Source organism: Megachile rotundata, chromosome 2 (assembly GCF_050947335.1).
Source record: "Megachile rotundata isolate GNS110a chromosome 2, iyMegRotu1, whole genome shotgun sequence".
Classification (NCBI taxonomy): domain Eukaryota; kingdom Metazoa; phylum Arthropoda; class Insecta; order Hymenoptera; family Megachilidae; genus Megachile; species Megachile rotundata.
The window spans coordinates 8,988,959-9,012,178 of NC_134984.1; the positions used below are offsets into that span (position 1 = coordinate 8,988,959).

At 33.4% G+C, this 23,220-nt stretch overlaps 2 protein-coding genes and 1 long non-coding RNA gene across 7 annotated transcripts in view; 1 reads left to right on the forward strand and 2 right to left on the reverse strand.

Moving 5' to 3' along the window:
• Positions 1-23,220, reverse strand: part of LOC100881580 (uncharacterized) — a 395,763-nt gene that overhangs the window by 12,757 nt on the left and 359,786 nt on the right. For all 4 annotated transcript variants that reach the window (XM_076542275.1, XM_076542274.1, XM_076542273.1 and 1 more), the window contains 3 exons: positions 7,961-8,184; positions 3,596-4,805; positions 2,596-3,072 (listed from right to left, as the gene is read on the reverse strand). In XM_076542275.1, the coding sequence (XP_076398390.1) occupies positions 2,596-3,072; positions 3,596-4,805; positions 7,961-8,184 (1,911 nt within the window). The remainder of the gene's footprint in view (positions 1-2,595; positions 3,073-3,595; positions 4,806-7,960; positions 8,185-23,220) is intronic.
• Positions 1,886-3,557, forward strand: LOC143266678 (uncharacterized). Its single transcript, XR_013041646.1, has 3 exons — positions 1,886-1,976; positions 2,505-3,213; positions 3,367-3,557. It is a non-coding gene; the product is annotated as an uncharacterized LOC143266678 (long non-coding RNA).
• LOC105664282 (uncharacterized) lies at positions 11,861-15,491 on the reverse strand. Of its 2 annotated transcripts, XM_076542276.1 has the most exons (4): positions 15,346-15,490; positions 14,941-15,059; positions 14,603-14,782; positions 11,861-14,461 (listed from the first exon to the last, which is right to left on the reverse strand). In XM_076542276.1, the coding sequence occupies exon 4, from the start codon at positions 14,386-14,388 to the stop codon at positions 12,175-12,177; it is 2,214 nt and encodes a 737-aa protein (XP_076398391.1). In that variant the 5' UTR covers positions 14,389-14,461; positions 14,603-14,782; positions 14,941-15,059; positions 15,346-15,490; the 3' UTR covers positions 11,861-12,174. The 2 variants fall into 2 exon arrangements, with proteins under 2 accessions (XP_076398391.1, XP_076398392.1); XM_076542277.1 differs by lacking the exon at positions 14,941-15,059 and having other exon boundaries at positions 15,346-15,491.

Sequence of the window (23,220 nt, forward strand, 5' to 3'; positions counted from 1 at the left end):
TGTTGTCAATTACAATTTTTCACCTCAATTTTAAATGTTCCCTATGAACTTGTTTTATATAATACATCATAAGAAAACTAGTAAAACTAATAAAGTATATTTGGATTTATGAAATTCGATAAATGGATACATTGCACGAATGCACAGAACAGAACAGGGTAAAATGGATTATACTTTGTCTTTGCAGACTTTTTTGAAGAGATTTGTAACGGGAAATGGATAACGTATAATAATATCAAGAAAAAATGTGCTAACTTTCAACGTGGACAATCATTCTCTCTGTCTTCATCAGGGAAAAATAATGCTTTAAACTCGGTGGGTCATTAAAGAACCGATACGATTTGAACTGTTGCAACCTGGCGGCATTTACAGATAAAAAGTGCTGTGATCAGCCGAATCGACTCGATAGAAAGAATTAAAGTGAACTATTGATAGTGATAGATATGAAGGTTGCGTCATGAAAGTCGCATTTCATCATGACTAAGATTAACATTAAATATTATTAACACTTCATAGAAAAATAAGACAATAAAATGGTGATTTGTCGAATATTTCAAATATTTTAACTATAATCTGAAGCAATAAGTTATTACTCATAATCTTGATTTTGCATAATTTTTATAAAACATTTTGTGCAGAAAAGTAAGGCAATGGAATGGTTGTGCATTTGAAGAATATTAGGGTAAAAGGAAGAAGATTTATGTTGAAAATTAATAAATTGCCAGATAAATGTAGAAATATTGTGCTATTTTAAAAGATTCATTTCTCTTAAAAGACAATAAGAAAATAGATGGGGATTTGTAGGAAAGTAAATATGGACGCTGTGATTGTCCCTCTCGTGGCAAATATGGGAAATACCACTGTAAGATGTTGCAGATTTTCATTTATTTACGAAATCAACTGCCATGACTTCGTTAATAATAATATTCCTTGATCAAACGTAGTCTAAAGAAGTTATATTTTCTAAAAATACACATTTTTTAGATCTCAATTTCATTTAGTATACAAAGTCTGTACTGCCATTTTGAAAGTTTAAAATTCAAATTAATGATGCACGAATCGACTTCTGATAGGAATATACGAACATACTAGATTAATTAATAAATATATACATGTACATGTATTTTTTAAGCTAAGAGCGATTTATAATACTTTTGTGTAATAAAAACTGACGAACATTTTTATTTTTCATTTTCTTTTTACCGTCAAACAGTTTGCTTTTAAAAAAAAAACAACTATCTTTGTGTCCAACTGCGAGATTTATGTTAAAGTTATGAAAACACTTTTTAATTTTTTAATGAAATTTAAAGTAAAACGTCAATCAACTGAAATATTGAGGATTAAAATACTTTTAATTATTTCAGGTCTTCTATATATGTCATGTCTTGTTATTTAATTCGTTCAATTTATTCAAACATTTCAATTCAACGTATCACTTGGGACACATCTAATTGCAAGTTAAAATGGGAACTTTTACATATTCATAGATCACAATTTATCGCGTTAATTTGAATATCGTGATTGCTGGACGTGAACGTTCGAATTTGCGAACTTGCAAGTTAACCCATTGACTGCCAGACATATTTAGAGTGCGTTGCCCTGGGTGCCAAGGTTTTATTTTGAAGAATACATGAAATTTTACAAAATATAATTATATTAAGTTACTGATATAATATTGTAATAGCATTTACAGTAATAAATAGCATTTTTCATTCACCTTTTTAAAATATTTTTAACTGAAATGGCCATTTGTAATTAATCTAAAATTGCAGCACGCACTACGAGATATCTCGTAGCTGGCAGTTTTGATACACACGCTTACTACGAGATATCTCGTAGCTGGCAGTCAATGGGTTAAGAGGGTTCGGTTATCATCGGTTAGGTTAGGTAAACGAGTAATATATTAGTGACTTGTAAACAGAGCGAATAATATGTAAATAGAACGAGGTTATAAGCGGTTTCAAAGCAAACTTGTTGTGAGTAAGGCTGTTAGAAACTGTCAACTTCGTAGTTGCAAACTTTTCGAAGGAAATTACTTTAAACTAACAGCAAGAAACTTTAAAGTTCTCTTAGCTTTTAAAATTACATTTCGATATCTAGATCTCGTTGAATTCTTCAACAAATTACGTATTTTAATTTTCCTGTTTTGAAAGAAAGAACATCCACTAATAAATTTTAGAAAATTATTAATTTATTATATAAAACCTATTCTTTGATATCTATTCAAAATTATAGAGATTGTTAAAACATGTCTACCTAATAATTGATTCCTTTAATTATTATTCTAAATTTAAGAAAAACCATTATTCTTCTTCCACTTTTTTACCAAAAAAATGCTAAAATATTTCACTGCGCAATAGACAAGACTGACAGAAATTCACCCTTTCCCATCAAATTAGGAGCATTTTTAAATAGAATAGAATTTCGCGAAGTTCTGCAAGATTATATTAATAAAGTAACATTTAGAATAATATATTGTCTTTTTCGTTCCGCGAACTTTTCAGGCTTCCCCGAACTCAGTTAACTGATCAAAAAATCGATTCGGCGATGAAAGGGTTAAGCTGCCGGCAAAGTGACGGGTAGAAAAGAACTTACCAGACGACCCTTAACGATTTCTCTGATACCAGACACCAACTCTCCCATGTATTCCTCTTCTCGTGGCCGAGATGATACCATTTGCAGGTTACCTCCGCTGCCCAAAGGACGGAAACTGAGTTTATTGGGCGGTGGCAGTGAGGCCTGCTCCTGGGAATCGGACAACTGAGACCCAAGCGGATAATTTCCCGGGATCTGCTCGGACGGTGGACTTTGCAACGTATACTTGTTAAATGTGACACTTTTCGACAGTTTCGAGTGCCTCGCGGCGTAGCCTTCTATAGTTGGTGCTCTCATTAATTTTCGTAATTCGGCAGTGGCCGCTTCGCGGTCCGGCGTGCTTGTAGCCGAAGTCTCCGAGCTTCCGGTTCGACTTCCGGCTGACAGCTTCTTCAGAATGCTCTTCAGGTTCCGCCTCTCCAGCGTCTCATTCTCAGGCGATAATTGATCCGACGGCGACGCCGAAGTTCGTCGATGCTGAGGAACAAACATTTCAGAGTGATTAGAAATTGAAAGAAGAGCAATCGGTATCAAACACGGAATTTCATTTTGATCTTGACACGATCAACTTTAAAGGACAATTTCCTAAATCACTTAATTCTTAAATCTTTCTCAAAGGTATGAATACTTATGTGCAATAAAATTTGTCTTTCGGTATATAAACTTTTCATCGATAACCTTTTAAGAAAATTATAAAAAAAATTTACTTACAAAAGAGGGAACTTGATTAACAAAACGGTGAATTTGTGAAGGGCTGAATTTCATTTGCAGAAACATGACTTAATTTGAAGCGTAAAAAAGAATACAACGAAAGGATTAATTTATATTTGAAAATGGAGAATACGATTTGCAGTTAATATAGGTAATGATGAAGCGTTACCTCGAAATAAAGAGAATATAAACCACAAAAAGATTAATTTGAAATGCAGAACCTATAATCCCATCATTTTCTCCATTTTCGCAAACAATTGGTACCACGATTCGTCGAAAATTTCCCTACCTGATTCAGTTTCTCCAATTTCCTGGCGTACTCGATAGCGCAGGCTTCCGAATGACTTCTGGTTAGATTCCCATCAAACTCGATCTCGGTATTTTCGCCGCAGTCGAGGCTGGAACTTCTAACCGCTTTCTCGAGTTCCGCCAACTTCTGTCTCTCGTTCAATATCTTCAGCTTCTTGACGAAAGGTAGTCCGCAATATTCCGGCGACAGATCATCGACAGACGCGTACATCTTCGTCTGTTGTCTGAGGTGCACCAAACTCTGCTTCAGCTGTAACCTCCTCAGAGGCGGGCTCATTTGAGGTGAGTTCTCTTTGTTCGTTATGGAGGCGTCTTTCAGCATGGCCCACGGTTTCTTCACGTTCGAACCGTTCGTCGATTCCACGTTCGAGCTACTTGTCGGTGACTTGACGGTCTGTTCAGCCGAAGCTTGTATCGAGAGTTGCTTCACGGGTTTGGGTGTCGGTTTGGGCGAAGACTCCTGCGACTCTTCAGGAATGACGTTCTTTGGAAGCAGAGGTTCCTTGGTGGGTGCTTCTTTGTCTGCTTGAGCCTCCTGCTCGTTTTTCGCCTTCAGCAACAGTATTCTCTGGAAGAACGGTAAGTTTGGGTTCATAGGGTTCTGTGCATCCGGTAATGGCTGCTGCATCGGCGGTTGCTGCTGTTGTTGTTGCTGCTGCTGCTGCTGCTGCTGCTGTTCCGGAGAGTGCACCTGCGTTTCCATCAAATTCCGACGCTCCTCTCGTTCCTCCTTCTCTTTTAATAATTTTAGTCTCGCGAGCAGAGGCAGACCTGCGCCGAGAGGCGATATGGGTGGTTCTTGGGTGTTCGATGCGGACGCGTCCTGACCGTTGTCCACCTTCTGCTGTTTCTTCAGCGTCGGTGCCTTCGACGTCAACGGTTGAAGCTCGAGACTCTCTTCCGGCCTGGTGTTTCTTCTACTTTTTCGCAACGCGTTCTTCAAACCCTTCACGTCGCTTTTCAGTTTGTCGACGATTCTTTTGCCCGTGCTGTTGTCGGAGGAATCGTGACCGGGGGATGTAGGCTGGCGCGTTGCTCTTGCCACCTTCTGAGCCTCCATTAACCGCTTCCTACCGAGGTTTTGCAGGATTTCCTGGGCTTCTGGGTAGTCCTTCATCGCGGCAAGCACATCCTCGCGAGAAAGGCTGAACAGCTCGGAGTAGCCTACAGAACGAACGTCCGCTGTGCGTCTGGAATTGCGAGTTTATTCGTCAGGCTTTATACAGAGTTTGTAACAACTTCAAGTATCTCGAAAATATTTGAGAAATGATAGTCGCGTGAAATACAGATGCTAATTGTTTCGGTGCTAGTTTGTTTTTACACCTTTTAGTGAAGTGCCTTGTTAGCGAATTCAGATAAAGCGTGAATTTTTATTTTTTCTTTAGTGAGAAGGTATGAAGAGGTATTAGTTAAAATACATTATGAGATATTATAAAAACATCTGTTAATATCTACAAATATCTAAATAATTCAGAATATGTAAATAATTATTGAGTCAGAGTTAAATAAACCGTGATATTTTGCAGAAAAATGTATTAGCAGAGATTGAAATGGATACTCATCAAGATATTAAAAATTTGTGTGATGAATAATTTACGAGTTACTTGAAGTCTAAGGCTCATCTTGTGCGGATAGAACTTTTGAAAATATTCTTTTTTATATTAATGGCTGTACGCTTTAAAAATCAGTTTAACAGGGTAACTCGCTACGGATGTTGGTGATTGATGCTACACTTGTCGCATCCTTGATGATTGATCGTTTAGCTATTTTTTTCTCGTTTGGTTATATTAAAACGCTCGTAACGTGTTATTTCTCGTAAATGTAACATTAATCTCGTGATTAATAATGAAGGCAAGGTGCTGAATACTAAATGCGTTGATACAAGATTGAATACTTTTACTAACGAAAATTTAAAAAATAGTATTATGGTTCATCCTCGATGATGCGAATATTAATAGTTGTTGAATAAAACAGTTTTGGCAATGTACATCTTAATTAATATTATTGCAAAATGTGATAAATTATATTACATCTTTCTTTCTTTTCTGTACTTTCCTTTGAAAAAAATGACTGTAACTACAGTTATAAAAGAGTACCTAAAATTTGCTGTACTTTTGAATCATTGAATTGTCGACCAAATTTGCAAAATTGTTGATGCTCTATATTTTAGTTATTCACTATACAAGAAACCACAATTAAGTCCTGCTTAATTATTCAGTTGGTAACACTGTCATACTTACGCAATTCGATTTAAGTATACATGATAAATTAATGGCAGAATTGAAGAAAATGTTTGCAAAATCAGAAATAGTAAAATGTATTATGAACAAATAGATTTGACCTGATAAAATGTTGCCGCTGCAAACTTATCGAAAAATGAATAAAAAATTCGTAGAAATCTGCGACAGCAGTATTTTAACAATTTGTTAAATCCAGCAATCGTAAAAAAATTTACCCGTTTCAACAATAACATTTTCATCGCGGCACAAAAATGGATTACGGCAGTCGTTCTTTCGGTTATAAAAGTTATCGATTAACAATCAGCTGAACGATTTTTAAAATGAAATTGTTCAATGTCGTCGTAAATTACCAAACAGCAAACAATATTTTAAGTACAGTCCATAGGTGTGGAACAATAAAATTGAAAAGAGAACAAAATGCGAACAGCGTAATATATGTGTCAGGGTTAGAAAATGCGGAAAAGTGAAAAAAGAGGACAAATGAAACGTGGTTTTATCGATTTCGGTTTTCGCTCCATTGCCGTATTTTCGACGAGCCCAATATTTCAGCCATACGCTTTCTGCGTACAATTTTTCGCAGTTTGCATCAAATAAAAAGATCACAGAACTTGCAGCGGGTTCGTTCATTGGAAAACAAAACAACGAGACTTTTTTGAAAATTTGTACACTTCGCTAGCATTCGTATTGTTTCATAATATGATACGAGCAATATTTACATTTTTTAACTCTTCAAATATCTAATTTTCGTTTGAATATGGTTTTTTGCCTAGTTACAATTTGTATTTAAATGAATTTTAAATATAATAAGCAATTTATATTAAACTGAGATAAGAATAATAATATTCAAATTTTATTCAAAATATGCTTGATATTTTTCTGCCTAATTAAAATTTATATTTAAATGAAGTTTAAATATGACAAGTAATTTTTGCTAAATTGAAAATAAAGAAGTTAGTATTTATGCTTTATTTTTTAATTGATAATTTTGAAAAATCGTGTTCAGATTACTGTGTTTGAGGTAGTAATTTTTGTACTTATATATTGAGCGACCATTTTATTAAGAAAATGTATAAATTAATATAAAATTCTATATTCCCAAATTCTGACGTTCTCAAATCCTTATATCTCCAAATTCTTATTTCCCCAATTTTCATGCCTCCAAATTTCTATATTCTTGATTTCCCAGATTACCAAATTTCTAAATCCCCAAAGTTCTATATCTCCAAATTCCTACTTCTCCAAATTTCTATACCTCCAAATTTTTATGACCTCAAATTTCTATATCTCCAAACTTTTATGACACTAAATGTTTGTCCTCTAATTCCTAGATTACCAAATTCCTATAAGGTGAGGTGGGGTAAGTTCGTAAACGGGGCAAGTGCGTATACAGGCTATTTTTATTACAATATGAGCGAAATTTCTCCATTTAGTATGTATGTTTCCTTGTTCTGTTTCACTATATCCCCTTTTATATTTCAGCTAAGAGTACTTGTTTGCAGTATAGAGTACTTGCATAATGCAGTAAAAAGCATTTTATAGCAGATTTGTTAATAATTCTGCTCTTGCCCCATTGCACGTGAAATAAAGTTTCAAAGTATTTAACTTCAAGTTACGCTCTTACCCCATTTTCGGGGAAAGTGCAGAGTAGTTGACATTTTAAACAATTTCCTATCAAAATCAAAATGTACAAGGAAATTTAAGGTCCTAGTTAATATTAATTAAATAGTAGTAATTGTGCAAAGCGTTCGATATCGACAGCGTTAAGTATTTACATAGCAGACTGAAAATACTTACGTTTAAATACCAACTTTACAAAAACCAGTCTGCACTTACCTCGCTTCACCTTACTTCTAAAATTTCTACATCCCCAAATCTCTATATTTCCAAATCCCTAAATATCTATATCCATTTACCTTCAAATCCTTAGATCTTCAAATTCCTATACTTCAAATAATTTCTAAATTCAGAGTTTAACCTTGAAAATCCCAGAAATCCCTAAAAATCTGTAATTGGGAGCCAGCTCTGTATCGTTCCGTGTTTTTAGGAAGGATTTGCTGTTGACTGTACATGTGCAGAATAATAGAGAGCTATAGTTAGATGCTTACTTGTTTAATCCGTCGAGGTTCAGGATGCCAATCTCTCCGAAGAAGTCCCCGGCCTTCATGGTAGTTAAAACTCTTCCTGTTTCGCTGATCACTTCTAAAATTCCATCCGCTATTATGAACATCTCTCTGGCTACTTCACCCTTCCGGCAGATCGAATCACCGGGTGTAAATATGTAAGCCTTCATTTTCAGAACGAGATCGTGCAAAAATTCTGGTTGACATTCCTGGAAACAGAGAACAAGGATTGATGTGAATCGAATCATTGAAAACTTATCATTTTTAGTTTTTTTTTGTCGGATGTTTCAATTTTTGAGAAGTCGAAACGGGTGTTCAAATTATAAATTAATGTACACATTAAATCTTCATGTTGATGAAAATTAATGGAAATTTCAAGAAATTTTGAAAAGTTTTTTTTCTAAAATTTTCTAGTTAAAAAGTTTCATGATTTTTTAAAATTATTTTCTAAATTTATTTTCTTTTTTTATTATTTATATTCATTTCTATTATCTACTATTTTCTATTATTTATTATGATTGTTTTTTATATTGTATATATTAACAGTATTGCTCATTTGAATATGTTTAAATGTCACTATAAATTTAGTTAACAAATATTTATTTTAAATTGTATTAAGTTAATAGTTTGTTAAGTGCAAACGGTTAAAATTAGGAAGTTAGATCAGAGCTTCCTGTAACGTCGAAACCTCGAAACCTCTCAAAACAGAAAAAGTTTCGAGAATTTGAAACCTTGTACAATTTTTGTAATTCGATACTCTCGAAACGCAGGTAAGAAGATTTTGATAATTTCGTAATTTGGTAATTCAGGAATTTAGAATATTACAAGAGTTGAAGTCTACAAAAGCAAAAAATTTAAAAATGCAAAATTTTAGAAATGTAGAAATTTAGAAGTCAAGAAGTTTAGAAGTTTAGAAATATAAAAATTCGAAAATTTGCAAATTCTCTAATTTAACACGCTCGAATAAAATATTAATGTTCACTTATAAAATCATTTAATTATAAACAATTTAATACTTAATAATTTCGGTCTAAAAATGAATTATTAATTAACCTTAAATTAAGTTGAAGCTTATTTTGCAATCCTCATCTGAAGGATCCTTGTTTACAAGATAGGAACATCATTTTTTCGTTCGTTGCTAAACTTATTAACGCCTGCTTATTTCTCGGACTAACATATTAGAAAACGTTGACACTGCTTTTGTCACACGCGCCACAGCCACGTTTTGTTCGTCTTTGATCAAAGAGTCGTGAATTGAACCGGAGATTCAACGCGCCTATAATTTCCTGTTTCATCGAGCGATTTCTCTTTATTCACGCGATTTACAATAGCCTTCGTTAAAATGCGATCAACGAAACCGTATAGATCCACGGTAAATACACAGTAGACGAGACAGTAATAAAAGAACATTCGAAAATTCGATTTTTATTGAGGCGCATGGTAGCAATTAAAAGTCACATAAATGTATTAATTATAGATGATCGTAATGACGGGTTGCGGACAAATTTTTTCCTTTTCGCTGCAAATGTTTCGCCTTGTGAATTTTTTACTCACTTCAACGTTAGAATATTTGGAAAATGTGGTATCAAATTTTTTATCGATCGATGTCAATTCTTATAAAATAAAGACAATGCTTGGAGTTTGAATAATTTTTAAATTACTCATTTATGTAGATTTTGGGAGTACTGTAAAATCTTTCAATCTAAAAATGTAGAAAGTAGACTTTCAGAACTGTTAATTTATAAATTTGAAGATAAACTTATTAATTTACAAATTTATAAATTTTCAGATAAAGTTACAAATTTTAGACCACTGAACGTACTTTCTTATGGAATAATTCTGGTTTCTGTACCTTTAAAGGGTGATTCGAAATAGAACAAATATTAAAATGTTACTTTCGTCCTCGCTCTTCGTTATATCATTGCTTCAACATTAAAAGCCTTCAATTGCTTTCCTTTGCTTATCCTATAAACAATTAATTTAACCGAATTTGCAGTATTAAAATTTAAGTTTATAAAATGTATCAAAATTTAATAATAACCCTCTGTCCCATCATTGGTCAGATGCGTCAGTAAGAACTAACTATTCATTGCTACAATATTAAAGCGAATAGAGAAAGTTGAAATGTTATTCCTAAATTGTATTAAGCGATTCTTAACTATGCAAATTGTAATTCGACTTAAACTTCAAATTGAAGCGCATTAAAAATTCGATTAAAGTGATACTTGAACTGTGAGTGCGTCATGAGTCGGACTCGTCAAAATATGACATGGGGTTAATAAGATTAGCAGTATGTGAGCCTACGTATTCACCAAAGGAACATCTAACACTAAATACACACATAACTTAAAAATAAAACAGAAAAATAAATGAACAAACGATAGATTATTATTATGCACATTAATTCTTTGTCTCGATGAAAATCAACAGGGATTTCAGAAAAAGCGTTTTGATCAATTTTTAACGTAAAGAGGAAGACTTATGAATGGACCACATGACCCGTTTGGTTATTTTTGTTCCCGCCCTCCTCTAGTTATCCACTTTTATACCTAAAAATTGGACTTTTATATTTACTTTATTTTTACTTCACTACATCTAGTCAATAAATGATATTTTTATATGCAAATTTTATTAAATAAGACAATTTCAGCGTGCTTGATAAATATTTGTGGTAAATCAGAATTACTTCTGATCGATCACAGTGACTAAAGATTTCATAAATAAACCATCTATTTCTTCATTCGAAGTGTCATTTGATATAAATTAAAATGTTCGGATTAAAGTGTCATTCGATTTATCGCTGGCAAAACAATAGCAAAGGAAGCTATCCGCTTTACTTTCCTGTGGATGACAGAATATCTCCGCGCATATTAGCTGCTGCGATCGCATACACAAAGTGGCTGAAATTAGCAATCCTCTTATTGATTCCTTGAAGACGACCTTGTGGCTTCTGCTCTCACACACGATATTGAGATGAAGGTTTCTCAGTGCATACTACCGGATGCTTGGCATCGTCAAAGATACACAGACGCATTCGTGCGTGCTTGTTAACCATAAATAAATATTGGAAAAGTAAGGTTATGACGTAACTCATTCAGTGATCCTACCCTTTCATTCTTTTGTTCTATACAGAATTTTTCCTTTTATTTGTTTTACGTACAGATTACTGTTTACTACTGTTTCAACTATTTCATGGCGTTCTCATGTAAAGATATACTAAATACTTGATGTGTCTAAATTCGGTTAGTTTTGTATGTTTGTAAACGTCCTCATGTCGTCACAATTATAGATTACATTTCTATTTAATATCGAAGATATTTTATACAACTTAAAAATTATAATTTAATTTAAAGAACTGCGTAAGCATGCTATGATTTTTTTCCAGGAACAAATAATTTGTGATCAAAACGGTTAAGAGGGGAATCAGTTTTGCTGTAGATGTTAAAGTCCGTATATAGAAATCGTTATTGTAATAAAATTGTCACTATGTGATTACAATACTACGTTTTTGTGTTCACGACACATCGAAGTCTGCGAAATAAACAAATAAATATGTAATATGTAGGCTGTGGGTTTCATACATTGCATACCTTTTTATAAAGACTTTACCTTTGATGTACAGTAAATGCATAAAAATCCACAACAGCGATTAAGTCTACGTGAACAATTGAATAGTATTCGCAAATTATAAAATCAATTTTCTTTTAAAGATATCGAAGAAATATATACGGTGGTTATCTATTATTAATTAATTATTATTGGTTATTAATATTTCATGTATATATTTTTGTCGATTGCATGATACAAAAAATATTTTGTGTACAACTCGAATGGTATCAAAATACTGTTACGGTGAAAAGAATAAAAATAAATAAATTGCACATATTTGGTTCCTGAAAAGTGTGTATATTTCTTTTTTATAAATTGAGAAATAAAATTAATTACGATGCTGAATATCGTTCGTGGTGTGACGATTTGTCTCAAGGATGACATTGTTCCTTTTTTTTTACGTTGAAACGGCTACAATTTTTGGTGTGATCGTAGCTTGGGCAACTGCTGATCATCAATTTTTCTGCGAGCCAACAACGAATACGTCAGTTGATTCTATGTATCTTCATGATTGGAATTCGATTCTATCCACTTCTGTTTTATACGTTTCTCGACAATTTACAACATTCTTTAAGTATTTTATTTGTGCTTTATTTTTTTATGTTCTTTTGATATTCTTCTGCCTTTTTACGTGCCACTGTGCTTATATTTTCTATACTTTCACCTATTACTTCTTCTAGCATCAACCTTATGTATTTTGCTTGTACCTTTTCGATTTCTATCATTTCCGCCGCACCCCATATCTCGGCCCCGTACAACAAAATATTATCAACTAGCTGCTTGAACATCATCATTCTTTCTTTAATATTATCCCCGAATTTTCGTTTACCAATGTCCCATGCGTACGCCATGACTACCATTGCTCTCTTCGCTGTTTCTTTCGCATGCATGGTCCATCCTCCATTTTTCTCAAAGTGGAAGTTTAAATATTCATAATCCTGTACTTCATCTATGTCTCTTTCTCCGAATGTCCACTTCTCTTGCCTTTCGACTGCACTCCTCGTGAAAACCAATACTTTTGATTTCTCACAATTTATGTTCAGTTTTTTTCTATTTAAATAACTATTCAAGTGTTCCATGAGTGTTTTTAAGTCCTCCGGTCTTTTTGTGATTAGAACTATATTGTCTTCATTTACGAACGAACGTAATTTTATTTCCTTAATTTCTAAATCTTCTATCTTTGCTTTCTGCATGTCTCGCTTTAGATCTGCGATATACAACGAGAACAGGATTGGGTTTAGAGGGCATCCCTTTCTTAAACCTTTTACCGCTCCTGTTTCCTTATATATATCTCTTATTCTAGTTCGTAGAGTATCACTTATTCCATTCGTTTCCAACATTCTTTCTAGTTCTCCCCTATCTACTGTATCAAACGCTTCGGTGAGTTTTACGAAAAACGCGTAAACTGAACCACATTCCTTCTTTAATTCTCTTTTTATTATAAAATCCAATATAAATATATTGTCTACAGTACCGTTTGCACTCTTGAATTCTGCTTGAGTTTCCGGAATTATGTATTTTGTCTTCAATTCCGTTTCTAATTTTTCTTTCAGACACATCGCATATATTGTATATGTACTCTTTAAAGTAAGGATTCTTGTGTTAGTTTCATGCTTAGCTTCTTTTATGTCGATTGGCACCTGCCAACTTTCAAAAGATAACCTTCCTCCCCATATATAATTGATTATTTCTGTTAATACATTAAGATCAACAGTTTTTTCCATGTTCAATTTCGCTATTTGATTCCTTATTTCGTCCTCCGTAATTTCCATTGCGATTTCTTCGTTTTCATGTGTAGTGAAATCGTTTTCTACCGTCTTAGTCGTCTGTACTCGCGTCTCTTTTTCCGCGTATATGTACTTCCAAACTTGATCTTCGTTTTTGATTTGTTGTAATTTCTTTCGTTCGTACTCTTTATCTATTTGTTCACATTCTTTTTCTTGATCTTGATTTTCTATTTCTATTATAAGTGGACGATGAAGTTGCCAAAATACTTTACAGTCCACTTCGAAATTCATGATTCTATCCCGTGCGTTCACGTTTGCAATAACGTAATCTATCACTGATCTATCTTTTGCTGTTATAAATGTAAATTCGCCATTGTCACCTTTTAAGTTACCGTTCATTATACTCCATGCGTTCTCGGCCACCATTTCTAACATTATGTCCCCAATTCTATCTTTTATCGTATCTTGCGACTTTCTAGGCTGTTTAGTTTCAGTCGGGCCCCAAATAATTGCTCCCTCCGATGCCGTTCTCGCGTGAAAGTTTCCTCCTATTATTACATTCCTACTTTCTGTAAAACTTATCATATCCTCTAGTTGTGTTTTCAGTGCAAAGATGCTGAATATCGTTAAAATCCTCCATTCGTCTTTTCCGATAATCGGTCTTCTTTCCTGTATCCCTATCACCTCTTCGATATCTACTTCGTTTTCTTCTATGTGACACTTTACTCCCGTGTATATACGAACTATTGCTTTCAATCCTGTGGAGTGGGGGAATTCCGTTGTGGAATGTTTCCATTTAAATGTTTCTGGTAATAATACCCTGGTGTCATACTCTTGAGTACTCTCTAGCCATCCTTCCACTATTCCTACGATGTCAAACTCGTCTATGTAGTCACAAAATTTGTTGTTCTTCCTAATCCCAGTTGCGTCCAAGAAGCATATTTTAATTCTTCTCTCTTCTTCATTGTCCTTTCTTTTTTCTGTCTTTCCATCTTCAGTCTCCTCTGTTGAAATCTTTCTTTTCTTCCCACGTTGTTGAAATGTTCCCAACTGCCTTTCATTTTCTTTTACTTCCATATCTTTACTATTGGATCTTGGAGATAATTCAGATAAATAGATCGGTGTATGTATATTATTATTTATTTATTACCTGTAATAAAAAAATATGTATTTATCACATACATTTTATATGTTGCAATACATTTTATTGAGAACCCCTTTCTTGACGTACATTGTAAATTAACGAGTTGGTATGTCAGAGAAATTAAACACTGCAAAGGGTTAACACTACCTTCTCGTTTATCTTCTCTTCGTGTAGTCTTCAATATTTTCTTCTTTCTTCTGTATCGCGTGATTCAATCTTGGCCTGTAACAATGCTATCGTTTTTACTTATCTTTCTGTTATCACACCAGATGCCGCTTTTACTTTCTTCTTTTATTGTAAAGTACTGTTGTGCCTTATCTTGTATTCCTGTAATTAGAATCCATTTTACGAAAAGAAATCCCACAAATAAAGTCTATCGATGTATTTCAAACAGTTAAAAAAAATATAGTAATATATTGTGCTTCATCTTTATTGTGCACAGCACTGATGCGTTTCATCATCGCCGAATAAGTTATTGTAAATACTTGTTAAAACTTCTAGATAAATATATTTCTTGACCGTGACAATTAACACGTTGAGCGCCACGTCAGCCACCGGTAGCTGACATTGAACTTTCTGTTTAGGATGCATCAACCACCGGTGACTGACAATGTAAAATATGATGTACAACTAAAAAATTTACATTGTTATGAGTAATTACTGAAATTTTTTTTAAAATTTACTTAATTTTTATTTATTGCAGCATCGTATTATTAATGAATTTAAATACTTCTTTCCATTATTTATTGCGTGGCCTGAATGGAATTTCCTTAACAATTCCCGCGGCGCTCAACGTGTTAAGATTGCGTATAATGGGCAAGTAGCCTTAATAAAAGGAGGCGTGTAAGAGAGAGACTAGTAAATTTGGAAACAGGTGTAGTTTTACTTACCTTCTTATCTTCGCATCTTTAGGTCTCTTGCATTTCTTCCAAACGTTTCCTTCTTTCAGAATGTAAGTATGTTTCACTACACCTCCACACGGGAATGGATTGTTACTGACCCGAAATTATGCTTATACAGTATTGCCTCGAAACAAGCAACAGTTTCGAGCCTCGAAATTAGCAAATTTATATCCCCACTTTTTTGATTGAAGTCCGCCGCCGAGTGAGAGATCCGAGAAGGAGTGAGAGGTCCGCGAAACCGAAGAAGTCATAAATTTTCACGGTTGACTGAACAGTATAGCGGAAAGAGGACAAAACATATGTATTGTTTTCTCACTCTGATGCATAGCGATTCTGTCGTATTATGAAAAGTATATTCTCCGAAATTATATTATATCAATGTTTTTTTTTTTTTTAAATCTAATGGTTGACAATGATCAATAATTTCATGTATATTTTTACTTATAATTTCAATTAATTTATATAACACAAATAAAAAAAAATTGGAGGAAAAATTATTTAAGTTTAATAAATGTATTGTTTTCTCACTCTAACACATAGCGATTTTGGAGTATTACGAAAAATATATTTTCTGAAATTATAGTGCTGGTTTGTTTTTTTTTTTAATTTTAATGCCTAGTTAATAATTTGAATAAATCTATTTAACAATCAAATGAAACATCATTTAAGTGTAATGCAGTATATAGAATATACAATATAATAATACTATATGAATTATACATATACAATACACAATAATAACACAACACATACATATGTAGCTGTATACTGATATTCACATAATTGTAAAAAAATAAGATGAAGTGTGACAAGTTAGGAATTAGAGCGTGATCCATTCATTTGATTCTACATTGATTCGTAACAAACAACTAGCTCGGGATCGGCCAGTTGCTAATTTCGAGGCTCGAAACTGTTGCCTGTTTCGAGGCAATATGTATTATATACATGTTCCATTCACGAATTTTTACTAGTATTAAAAAGGGAAAGCATGTTATGTTCTGTCCTCGTCTAAAGAATAACATCGCTGCTCGAATGATTACTTTATAGTTTACCGCTACCGTCGGCGCGCTCGGGAACAAAGGCAAGCCGAATAGCATACCACCCTCGAAATAAGCAACTGGCCGGTCCCAAGCGTGTTGCTTGTTTCGAGGCAATACTGTAACACGTTCCTACTAGTTTTTGTTATCATTTATCTTCAAATCTTATACAAGCGTACGAATTCATTTCATACATCATGACTCATATCGATCAACATAATCTAATACCTCTATTCTTTCGATAAAGAGTTATCTAATTGTAAGTATTAGGTAAGCAATATAAATTCTTATTTTGCTTGATTCTCTCGAAAAGTTATGGAAATATAATTATAGAAATAAAAATTATATGAGTCAGATAGTAACTGATTTCGATGACCTTGAAATCTCAGGAAATAATGAACTTTAGACAAATTTTTTAACCGTTTGCCCCCTGACTAGAGAACACTGACATTTTTTTCTATCATAAAAAATAAACAAGATATTCAAGATACTCAAGTTACGTGTCACACCCTGCAATGGAACAATCATTCTTTTACATAACATTTTTGGCACTGTTATTTATATACCCTAAAATGTAGGTCACACATGCATTTGATGAAAGGAAAAATAACATCACCATACCTAGATTTAATAATTGTTTACTGATAAACACGACATAACATTTCCACCAATTCAATTTATCGTATTATACACATATAATAATCATTTTTTACCCAAAAACTGAGTTAAACAAAATTAAGCTATCTAATTTCTCTTGCAACAAACGGCACAGGCTTTATGATCGTATTACGAGAATCATGAACACAGTTCGCGACTCGTCTCTTTTTTTCTCCTTGCGTACGTTTCTCTTCGATGACCTTCTTTTACTTTGCCTCGACCTGCTCGCGTGCCAACTTGTGACTCGACATCTGAAACTGTCATATTTTTACCGACAAGCTTTATTAACTTAATTTACTCCTACAAATAAATGTGTGGCGGTACATGACTCGCAGCGTTGGTAGGAAATAGCATTGACCATTTACAGATGTTTAGGATACGCCAATTAAGCCTAGCCTGAGGTCTGTAAGTTGGCGAAATTATTTTGCACTTTTTACACGTGCGTAGTTGAATAGACTATTCTACCATAAATTCTACCACGCCTCGTTACAAATTTGGAATTTACGTTTGCGTAATTTTCCTCTGCGAAAAATCGAAGTGACTTCAAGGAAGGGGTTAACACCGCCCTCGAAGTTTTAAGGGTTAACACTTTTCCAAAGACGAAATGTATACATGATTTCAATAGGATTTCACAGAATATCATAGGATTTTAAACACTTTATTAAAGTTATAATAAAAATATGAAACGCTTTCGATATCACGTACAGGGTGTTTCAATTTTGTCCATATACCTTAGTTGCATATTCTATGAATAAAAATGTTTGTAATAACATAGGATCTTGAATGCTTTATTGAAAGTTATTAACAAAATCAACAATCTTTATGTAGTATCGCAGGAGAAAACCGCCCATTATCATTTCGTTCCTCATGATCTTCTAACAAAAAAAAGAGCCTGTGCTTATATAACATTGTTATCACGCTTATTTGTGGAACATGCTGATAAACTTTTACGTACCAAACTGGAACACACAGAACGTTGCAACGAAAAATAAAGCAGTCCGATTTTGTGTATAAACTTAAGTTATAGCTAATAAACCCTTTCATTAATATAATATCTTGTTTTTTTTTTACATCTTATCTTATTTTTAACATCTTTTCTCACTTCTTATATGTTAGTAAAATTCGGCTATAAAAAGCTAGGCACTCTATATCTTTATGTGCCCATATATCAAATTCATAGTTGATATATGTATTATAAAACCACCGTGCCATTTATGTAGACGATTTTGAAACATCGAAAATCAGCCAGGATTTAACGACATAAAAGTATCATAAAAAATTGCATACATATATCAATTTGAAGGTGAAACCAAAATAACAAACGTTTTAGTAATATTTTAAATGCAAAATGGTGGTCACTTGGAGGAAGCAATGATCGATTTCAGATCATCTTAAGTATGAAACAATTTGATGTATAAAGTTATCGTGAAGTAGCTCTTCTGCTTCACTTTAAAGCTTAACGTTTAGAACCACCATACGAATTTATTACTTACTGTACCTTAGTATAAAATCGTTTAAATCTTAAAGTGCAAGATTGTTACATAACACTGTATAATAATTGTACCTTCTAGTAAAGATAGTTACTTCCTGTACAGAATAATCGATGAGACTATTATCGGACAATTAGCCAATTCGTATTGAAGAAAACTATGAAAGGTTCGTACAGTCATTTTCGCAAAACTTTAAGCTTGAATTTGATGTATCATAAATACTGATTTCTGTTACTATGTTATGAAATTCTGGTTCTCCAAGTTCTGACATTTTTGAATTACTAATTTCTTATGCAACAAGCTAATAGTTAATAAATCCAAATATTTGTATTATTTCTCTTTCACGATTAAGTCGATGCTTTCTTCATTTCTAAACGTTTTGTGTTCAAGGACACGCAAAGAATAGGTCATTACATTACTTTTGCCCTAAGCTATTATATTATGTATGCAATATAATTTACAAAAACATCGATTAACTCAAACTCTCAAAAAATGTAGCCTTGAGAAAAAGTTGTTGTTTACCGACATATTTGTCCCTCCGAAGCAAACAATTTACCCCTTTGACATTTTCACGTATAATTAAAAATAACGGAAATATCACCTTGTAACGAGTTAATGGAACACTCTGTATATTGTCACTGTTTCATTTTCGTGTCAAATGATATCAGCGTATTCTATAATTAAATGTCACAAAAAAATAAATGAACGGAGTGGTAAATATGTCAGTATGAAATTCTAACGGAAACATCAAAATTACAAGTTTTTATTCTGAGAGTTTGTTTTTAACTACAAAACTGAAACTGGTAATAAGTTGAGTTTCATCTCTAAATGCAACATTAAACAAAAAAGCCGTAGTTTGCTGTTTTAATGTATTTGTTGCAGAGACTATTTATTCCAAATTTTTTGACAACATTTTTGTTATAATATTGTTATCAGTATTTGTTTGATATATATTTTGTTTTGTTATATAAAATGACACTTTATGTGTCATGCATACATCTATATAATATTTTTTGCATTTTGTCATGGAATATGCTGACGTTTAACTCTGCTGAACAGGAATTTGAAGTTTTTATTATACGGTTGCAAATGACTGAAAAATTGTGCGTAGCGCTAAAGTGAACACCGTACAGAGCTGAGAAAGATTGATTGAAAAGTCAAACTGTGTATAACCATCAACCTGTGACTTTTCGAGGCAAACGGACCAAACTGTGAAATCGATTTAACGTGAACTCTATTCAGCTACGAGCAATGACAGATCACGAATTCAATCGCGTCGTGCCAGTCACTGATGCAATTAACCTGGTACGGAGATACAACGTTTACTTTTTAATTTGCTTCTCAATCTCACAGTACGCTGTAAACTAAAAGTGCAAAAAGAAGCAATTGAGTGGTATTGTATTAATTTTCAATTTCATCTGATACCTTAATATTTGTAATATTTAGAAATAATAGGAGAACATGGTGTCATGTGGTTGAATACGGTCTCACGTAACGTGAGAAGAGAAAATTCTATTTTCAAAAAGACATAGTATTGCTATTTGAAATATAGGCAAAAATTGAATTATCAATCGTGTAATTAGGTGGAAAGTATATTCGTATTATATACTGTATTATGAGTTTAGAAATTATTGAAGGTACTAGTTTGAAAACTTTTTAATTTTAAAAAGTTTGAAATATTTAGGTTTCTAGGTTTCCGGTCTACCGAGCTTAAAAATGTTTAAATTTTCAATTTTACAAACTTCCTAATTTGCAATTGTCAAGTTTTTGACATTTCAAATTTCTACGTTTCGAAATTTCTGAATTTTGAAGTTCTCAAATCCCCTAATAATCACGTTACTCAATTCCTACATTCCTTAATTCCCACATTTCCCAATTCCTACATTCCACAATTTCCACATTTCCCAATTCCCACATTCCCCGATTCCCACATTCCACAATTTCCACATTTCCCGATTCCCACATTTTTCAATTCCCACATTCCCCAAATCCCACATTCCACAATTCCCACATTCCCCGATTCCCACATTTCCCAATTCCCACATTTCCCAATTCCTACATTCCCTAACTCCCACATTCACCAATTCCCACATTCCCCAATTCTCACATTTCCAACTTCCCACATTCTCAAATTCTCACATTCCCCAATTCCTATATTCCCTAATTCCCACATTTCCCAATTCCCACAGTCCCCAATTCCTACATACCCAAATTTCTACATTCTCCAATTCTCATAATTCCTAATTCCCACATTCCCCAATTCTCACAGTCCCCAATTCCCACATTTCCCAATACCTACATACCCAAATTTCTACATTCGCCAGTTCCCAAATTCCCACATTCCTAAATTCCTAAATACCTAAATCCCTAAATCCGAAAAATGTAGAACTAACCATGGTGCATACTTTGAATAAAGCATTTTTTCCCAAAGTATTGTTTTCTTAAAAGAAATTAAGAATTATTTACCGGTGCAGGTTAATGATTCTAATATCTACACAGCTGGTAAAACAAGGTATAAACCTGGTTGGTCAATTTTATAGTTATAAAACTTCAATCTGCGGATTGCGCTTCCAGACAGGACTTGGGAAAACATCTGTCGACAACTATTACACGCCTTAATTTTCTGGAATCATCAAATTTGAAATTATTTTGCAAGAAGACAGTTATGTATCTCGTAAATACACCCGCGAATAATGGAGGGTTAAGGAGTAATCTCGTATTACTTCACGCTGCAAAACACACAACAGCGAATAGGTACATTTGAAACAGGATCTATAGCCTAATTTCCAGATCTGTGCTATAATCCTGCAGCTTGCACGATTTATGGAGAAACGGAAGGGGGCGGGAGAAACGTATGCAAGGAGAAAGAAGAGATGAGTCGCGAACTATGTTCATGATTCTCGTAATGCGATCATAAAGTCTGTGCTATTTGTTGCAAGAGAAATTAGATAGCATAATTTTTTGTTTAACTCTGTGGAAATTACAATTAATCTGACAAATACATGCAAAGTTTTATACAAATTTTTGAATCACACAGTTTTTGGGTGAAAAATGATTATTATATGTGTATAATACGATAAATTGAATTGGTGGAAATGTTATGTCGTGTTTATCAGTAAACAATTATTAAATCTAGGTATGGTGATGTTATTTTTCCTTTCATCAAATGCATGTGTGACCTACATTTTAGGGTATATAAATAACAGTGCCAAAAATGATATGTAAAAGAATAATTGTTCCATTGCAGGGTGTGACGCGTAACTTGAGTATCTTGAATATCTTGTTTATTTTTTATGATAGTGAAAAATGTCAGAGTGTTCTCTAATCAGGGGGCAAATGGTTAAAAAATTTGTCTAAAGTTCATTTTTTCCGGGATTTCAAGGTCATTGAAGTCGGTTACTATCTGACTCATATAATTTTTATTTCATAAACAATGCTAAGTAACGCCTTTTTGTAGATCATTCATTGTTTCATACTTTCTATCGTCATATGCATTTATAATAATTTTTCAATACTATTTCATAACACACATAAAATTTATTTACGCGAAAAATTCGAAGAGGTTATAACAGCGTTGTTTGAATGAAAAATGGTGTAATTTATAATGAATATATCCTCTAATATATCATGAACATTTGCTTCCCTAAGTAACACTAACTTGTTATGTTCGACAATGAAACATGGATTAAAATGAAATTTTCATTAAAAGTGGACAGTAGCTGTTAGAATCTCTATTTTGAAATTATGACTTGTCGCATTGTTATTCGAAAACCTGCGACGAGTCTACAGATGTGAACGCACCTATTGGCGTGCGTGGTCGACCTAAAATAGAAGAAACTACACTTATCCTCACCGTGAACACTTCCAGCGTTACATTTCGACAAATAAGAATAATAATGGCAATAACAACTGCATCAAGTAATTCTCACTGTCTCATTTACTCTCGAGATGTTCGCGACACTGTTTTTGGTTTAAATGATGTGTCTGACCGCTCGAGCCAATTGTTTCGCCGAAAATATGTGTGAGGCGACCATTTTTTTATTCTGACCAATCAGAGCCGTAGCTCTTCTAAACACCTGGGTCCGCCTCTTCTCCAACTTGTGGGTTGCTGTCAGTATATTAATGATACTAGGTAGTGAAAAAGTGAAATATGAGTAAGCGAACGTATACATTTGTATTACATTTCGTGATCATATTTTCTATAATAAAACGTATCCGTCATTGAAAACTGATATCGCAGATGTCTTACATTTCTATCTTCCAGTATCTAAAATAACGATAACGCTTTCGTACATCTATCCGTAACTTGATTGACAGGTATGAATCAGCAGTAGATATTTACAGTACCGTTCATAAGTATCCGGACACTTGGTTTCGTTACATAAAACACAGTTGAACTTTGTACGAAAGGTCTTTAGGGTTTTCATATCATTTGTAATAATTATTATTATCTTTTTTGAGGTATCATAACGTAATAGAATTAATTTTTAAGTATAAATTATGAAAGAGAGGATATTCGGCGTGTACGTCACTGGTCGTGCGTCGTGTTATGTCTTCGATGCGTTGGTGTCTCGGAAGGCATTGTGCGTTCGTGCAGTTCGTGTCGCTCTATCCCGCCTATCAGACACGTGTCGTGTAAAGTATAAATAAATGTAATGATACATATTAAATAAAGCTCA

Coding starts and splice junctions, on each gene's coding strand:
- LOC105664282 (XM_076542277.1), bottom strand. CDS start 14,388: ATGGAAGTAAAAGAAAATGAAAGGCAGTTGGGAACATTTCAACAACGT.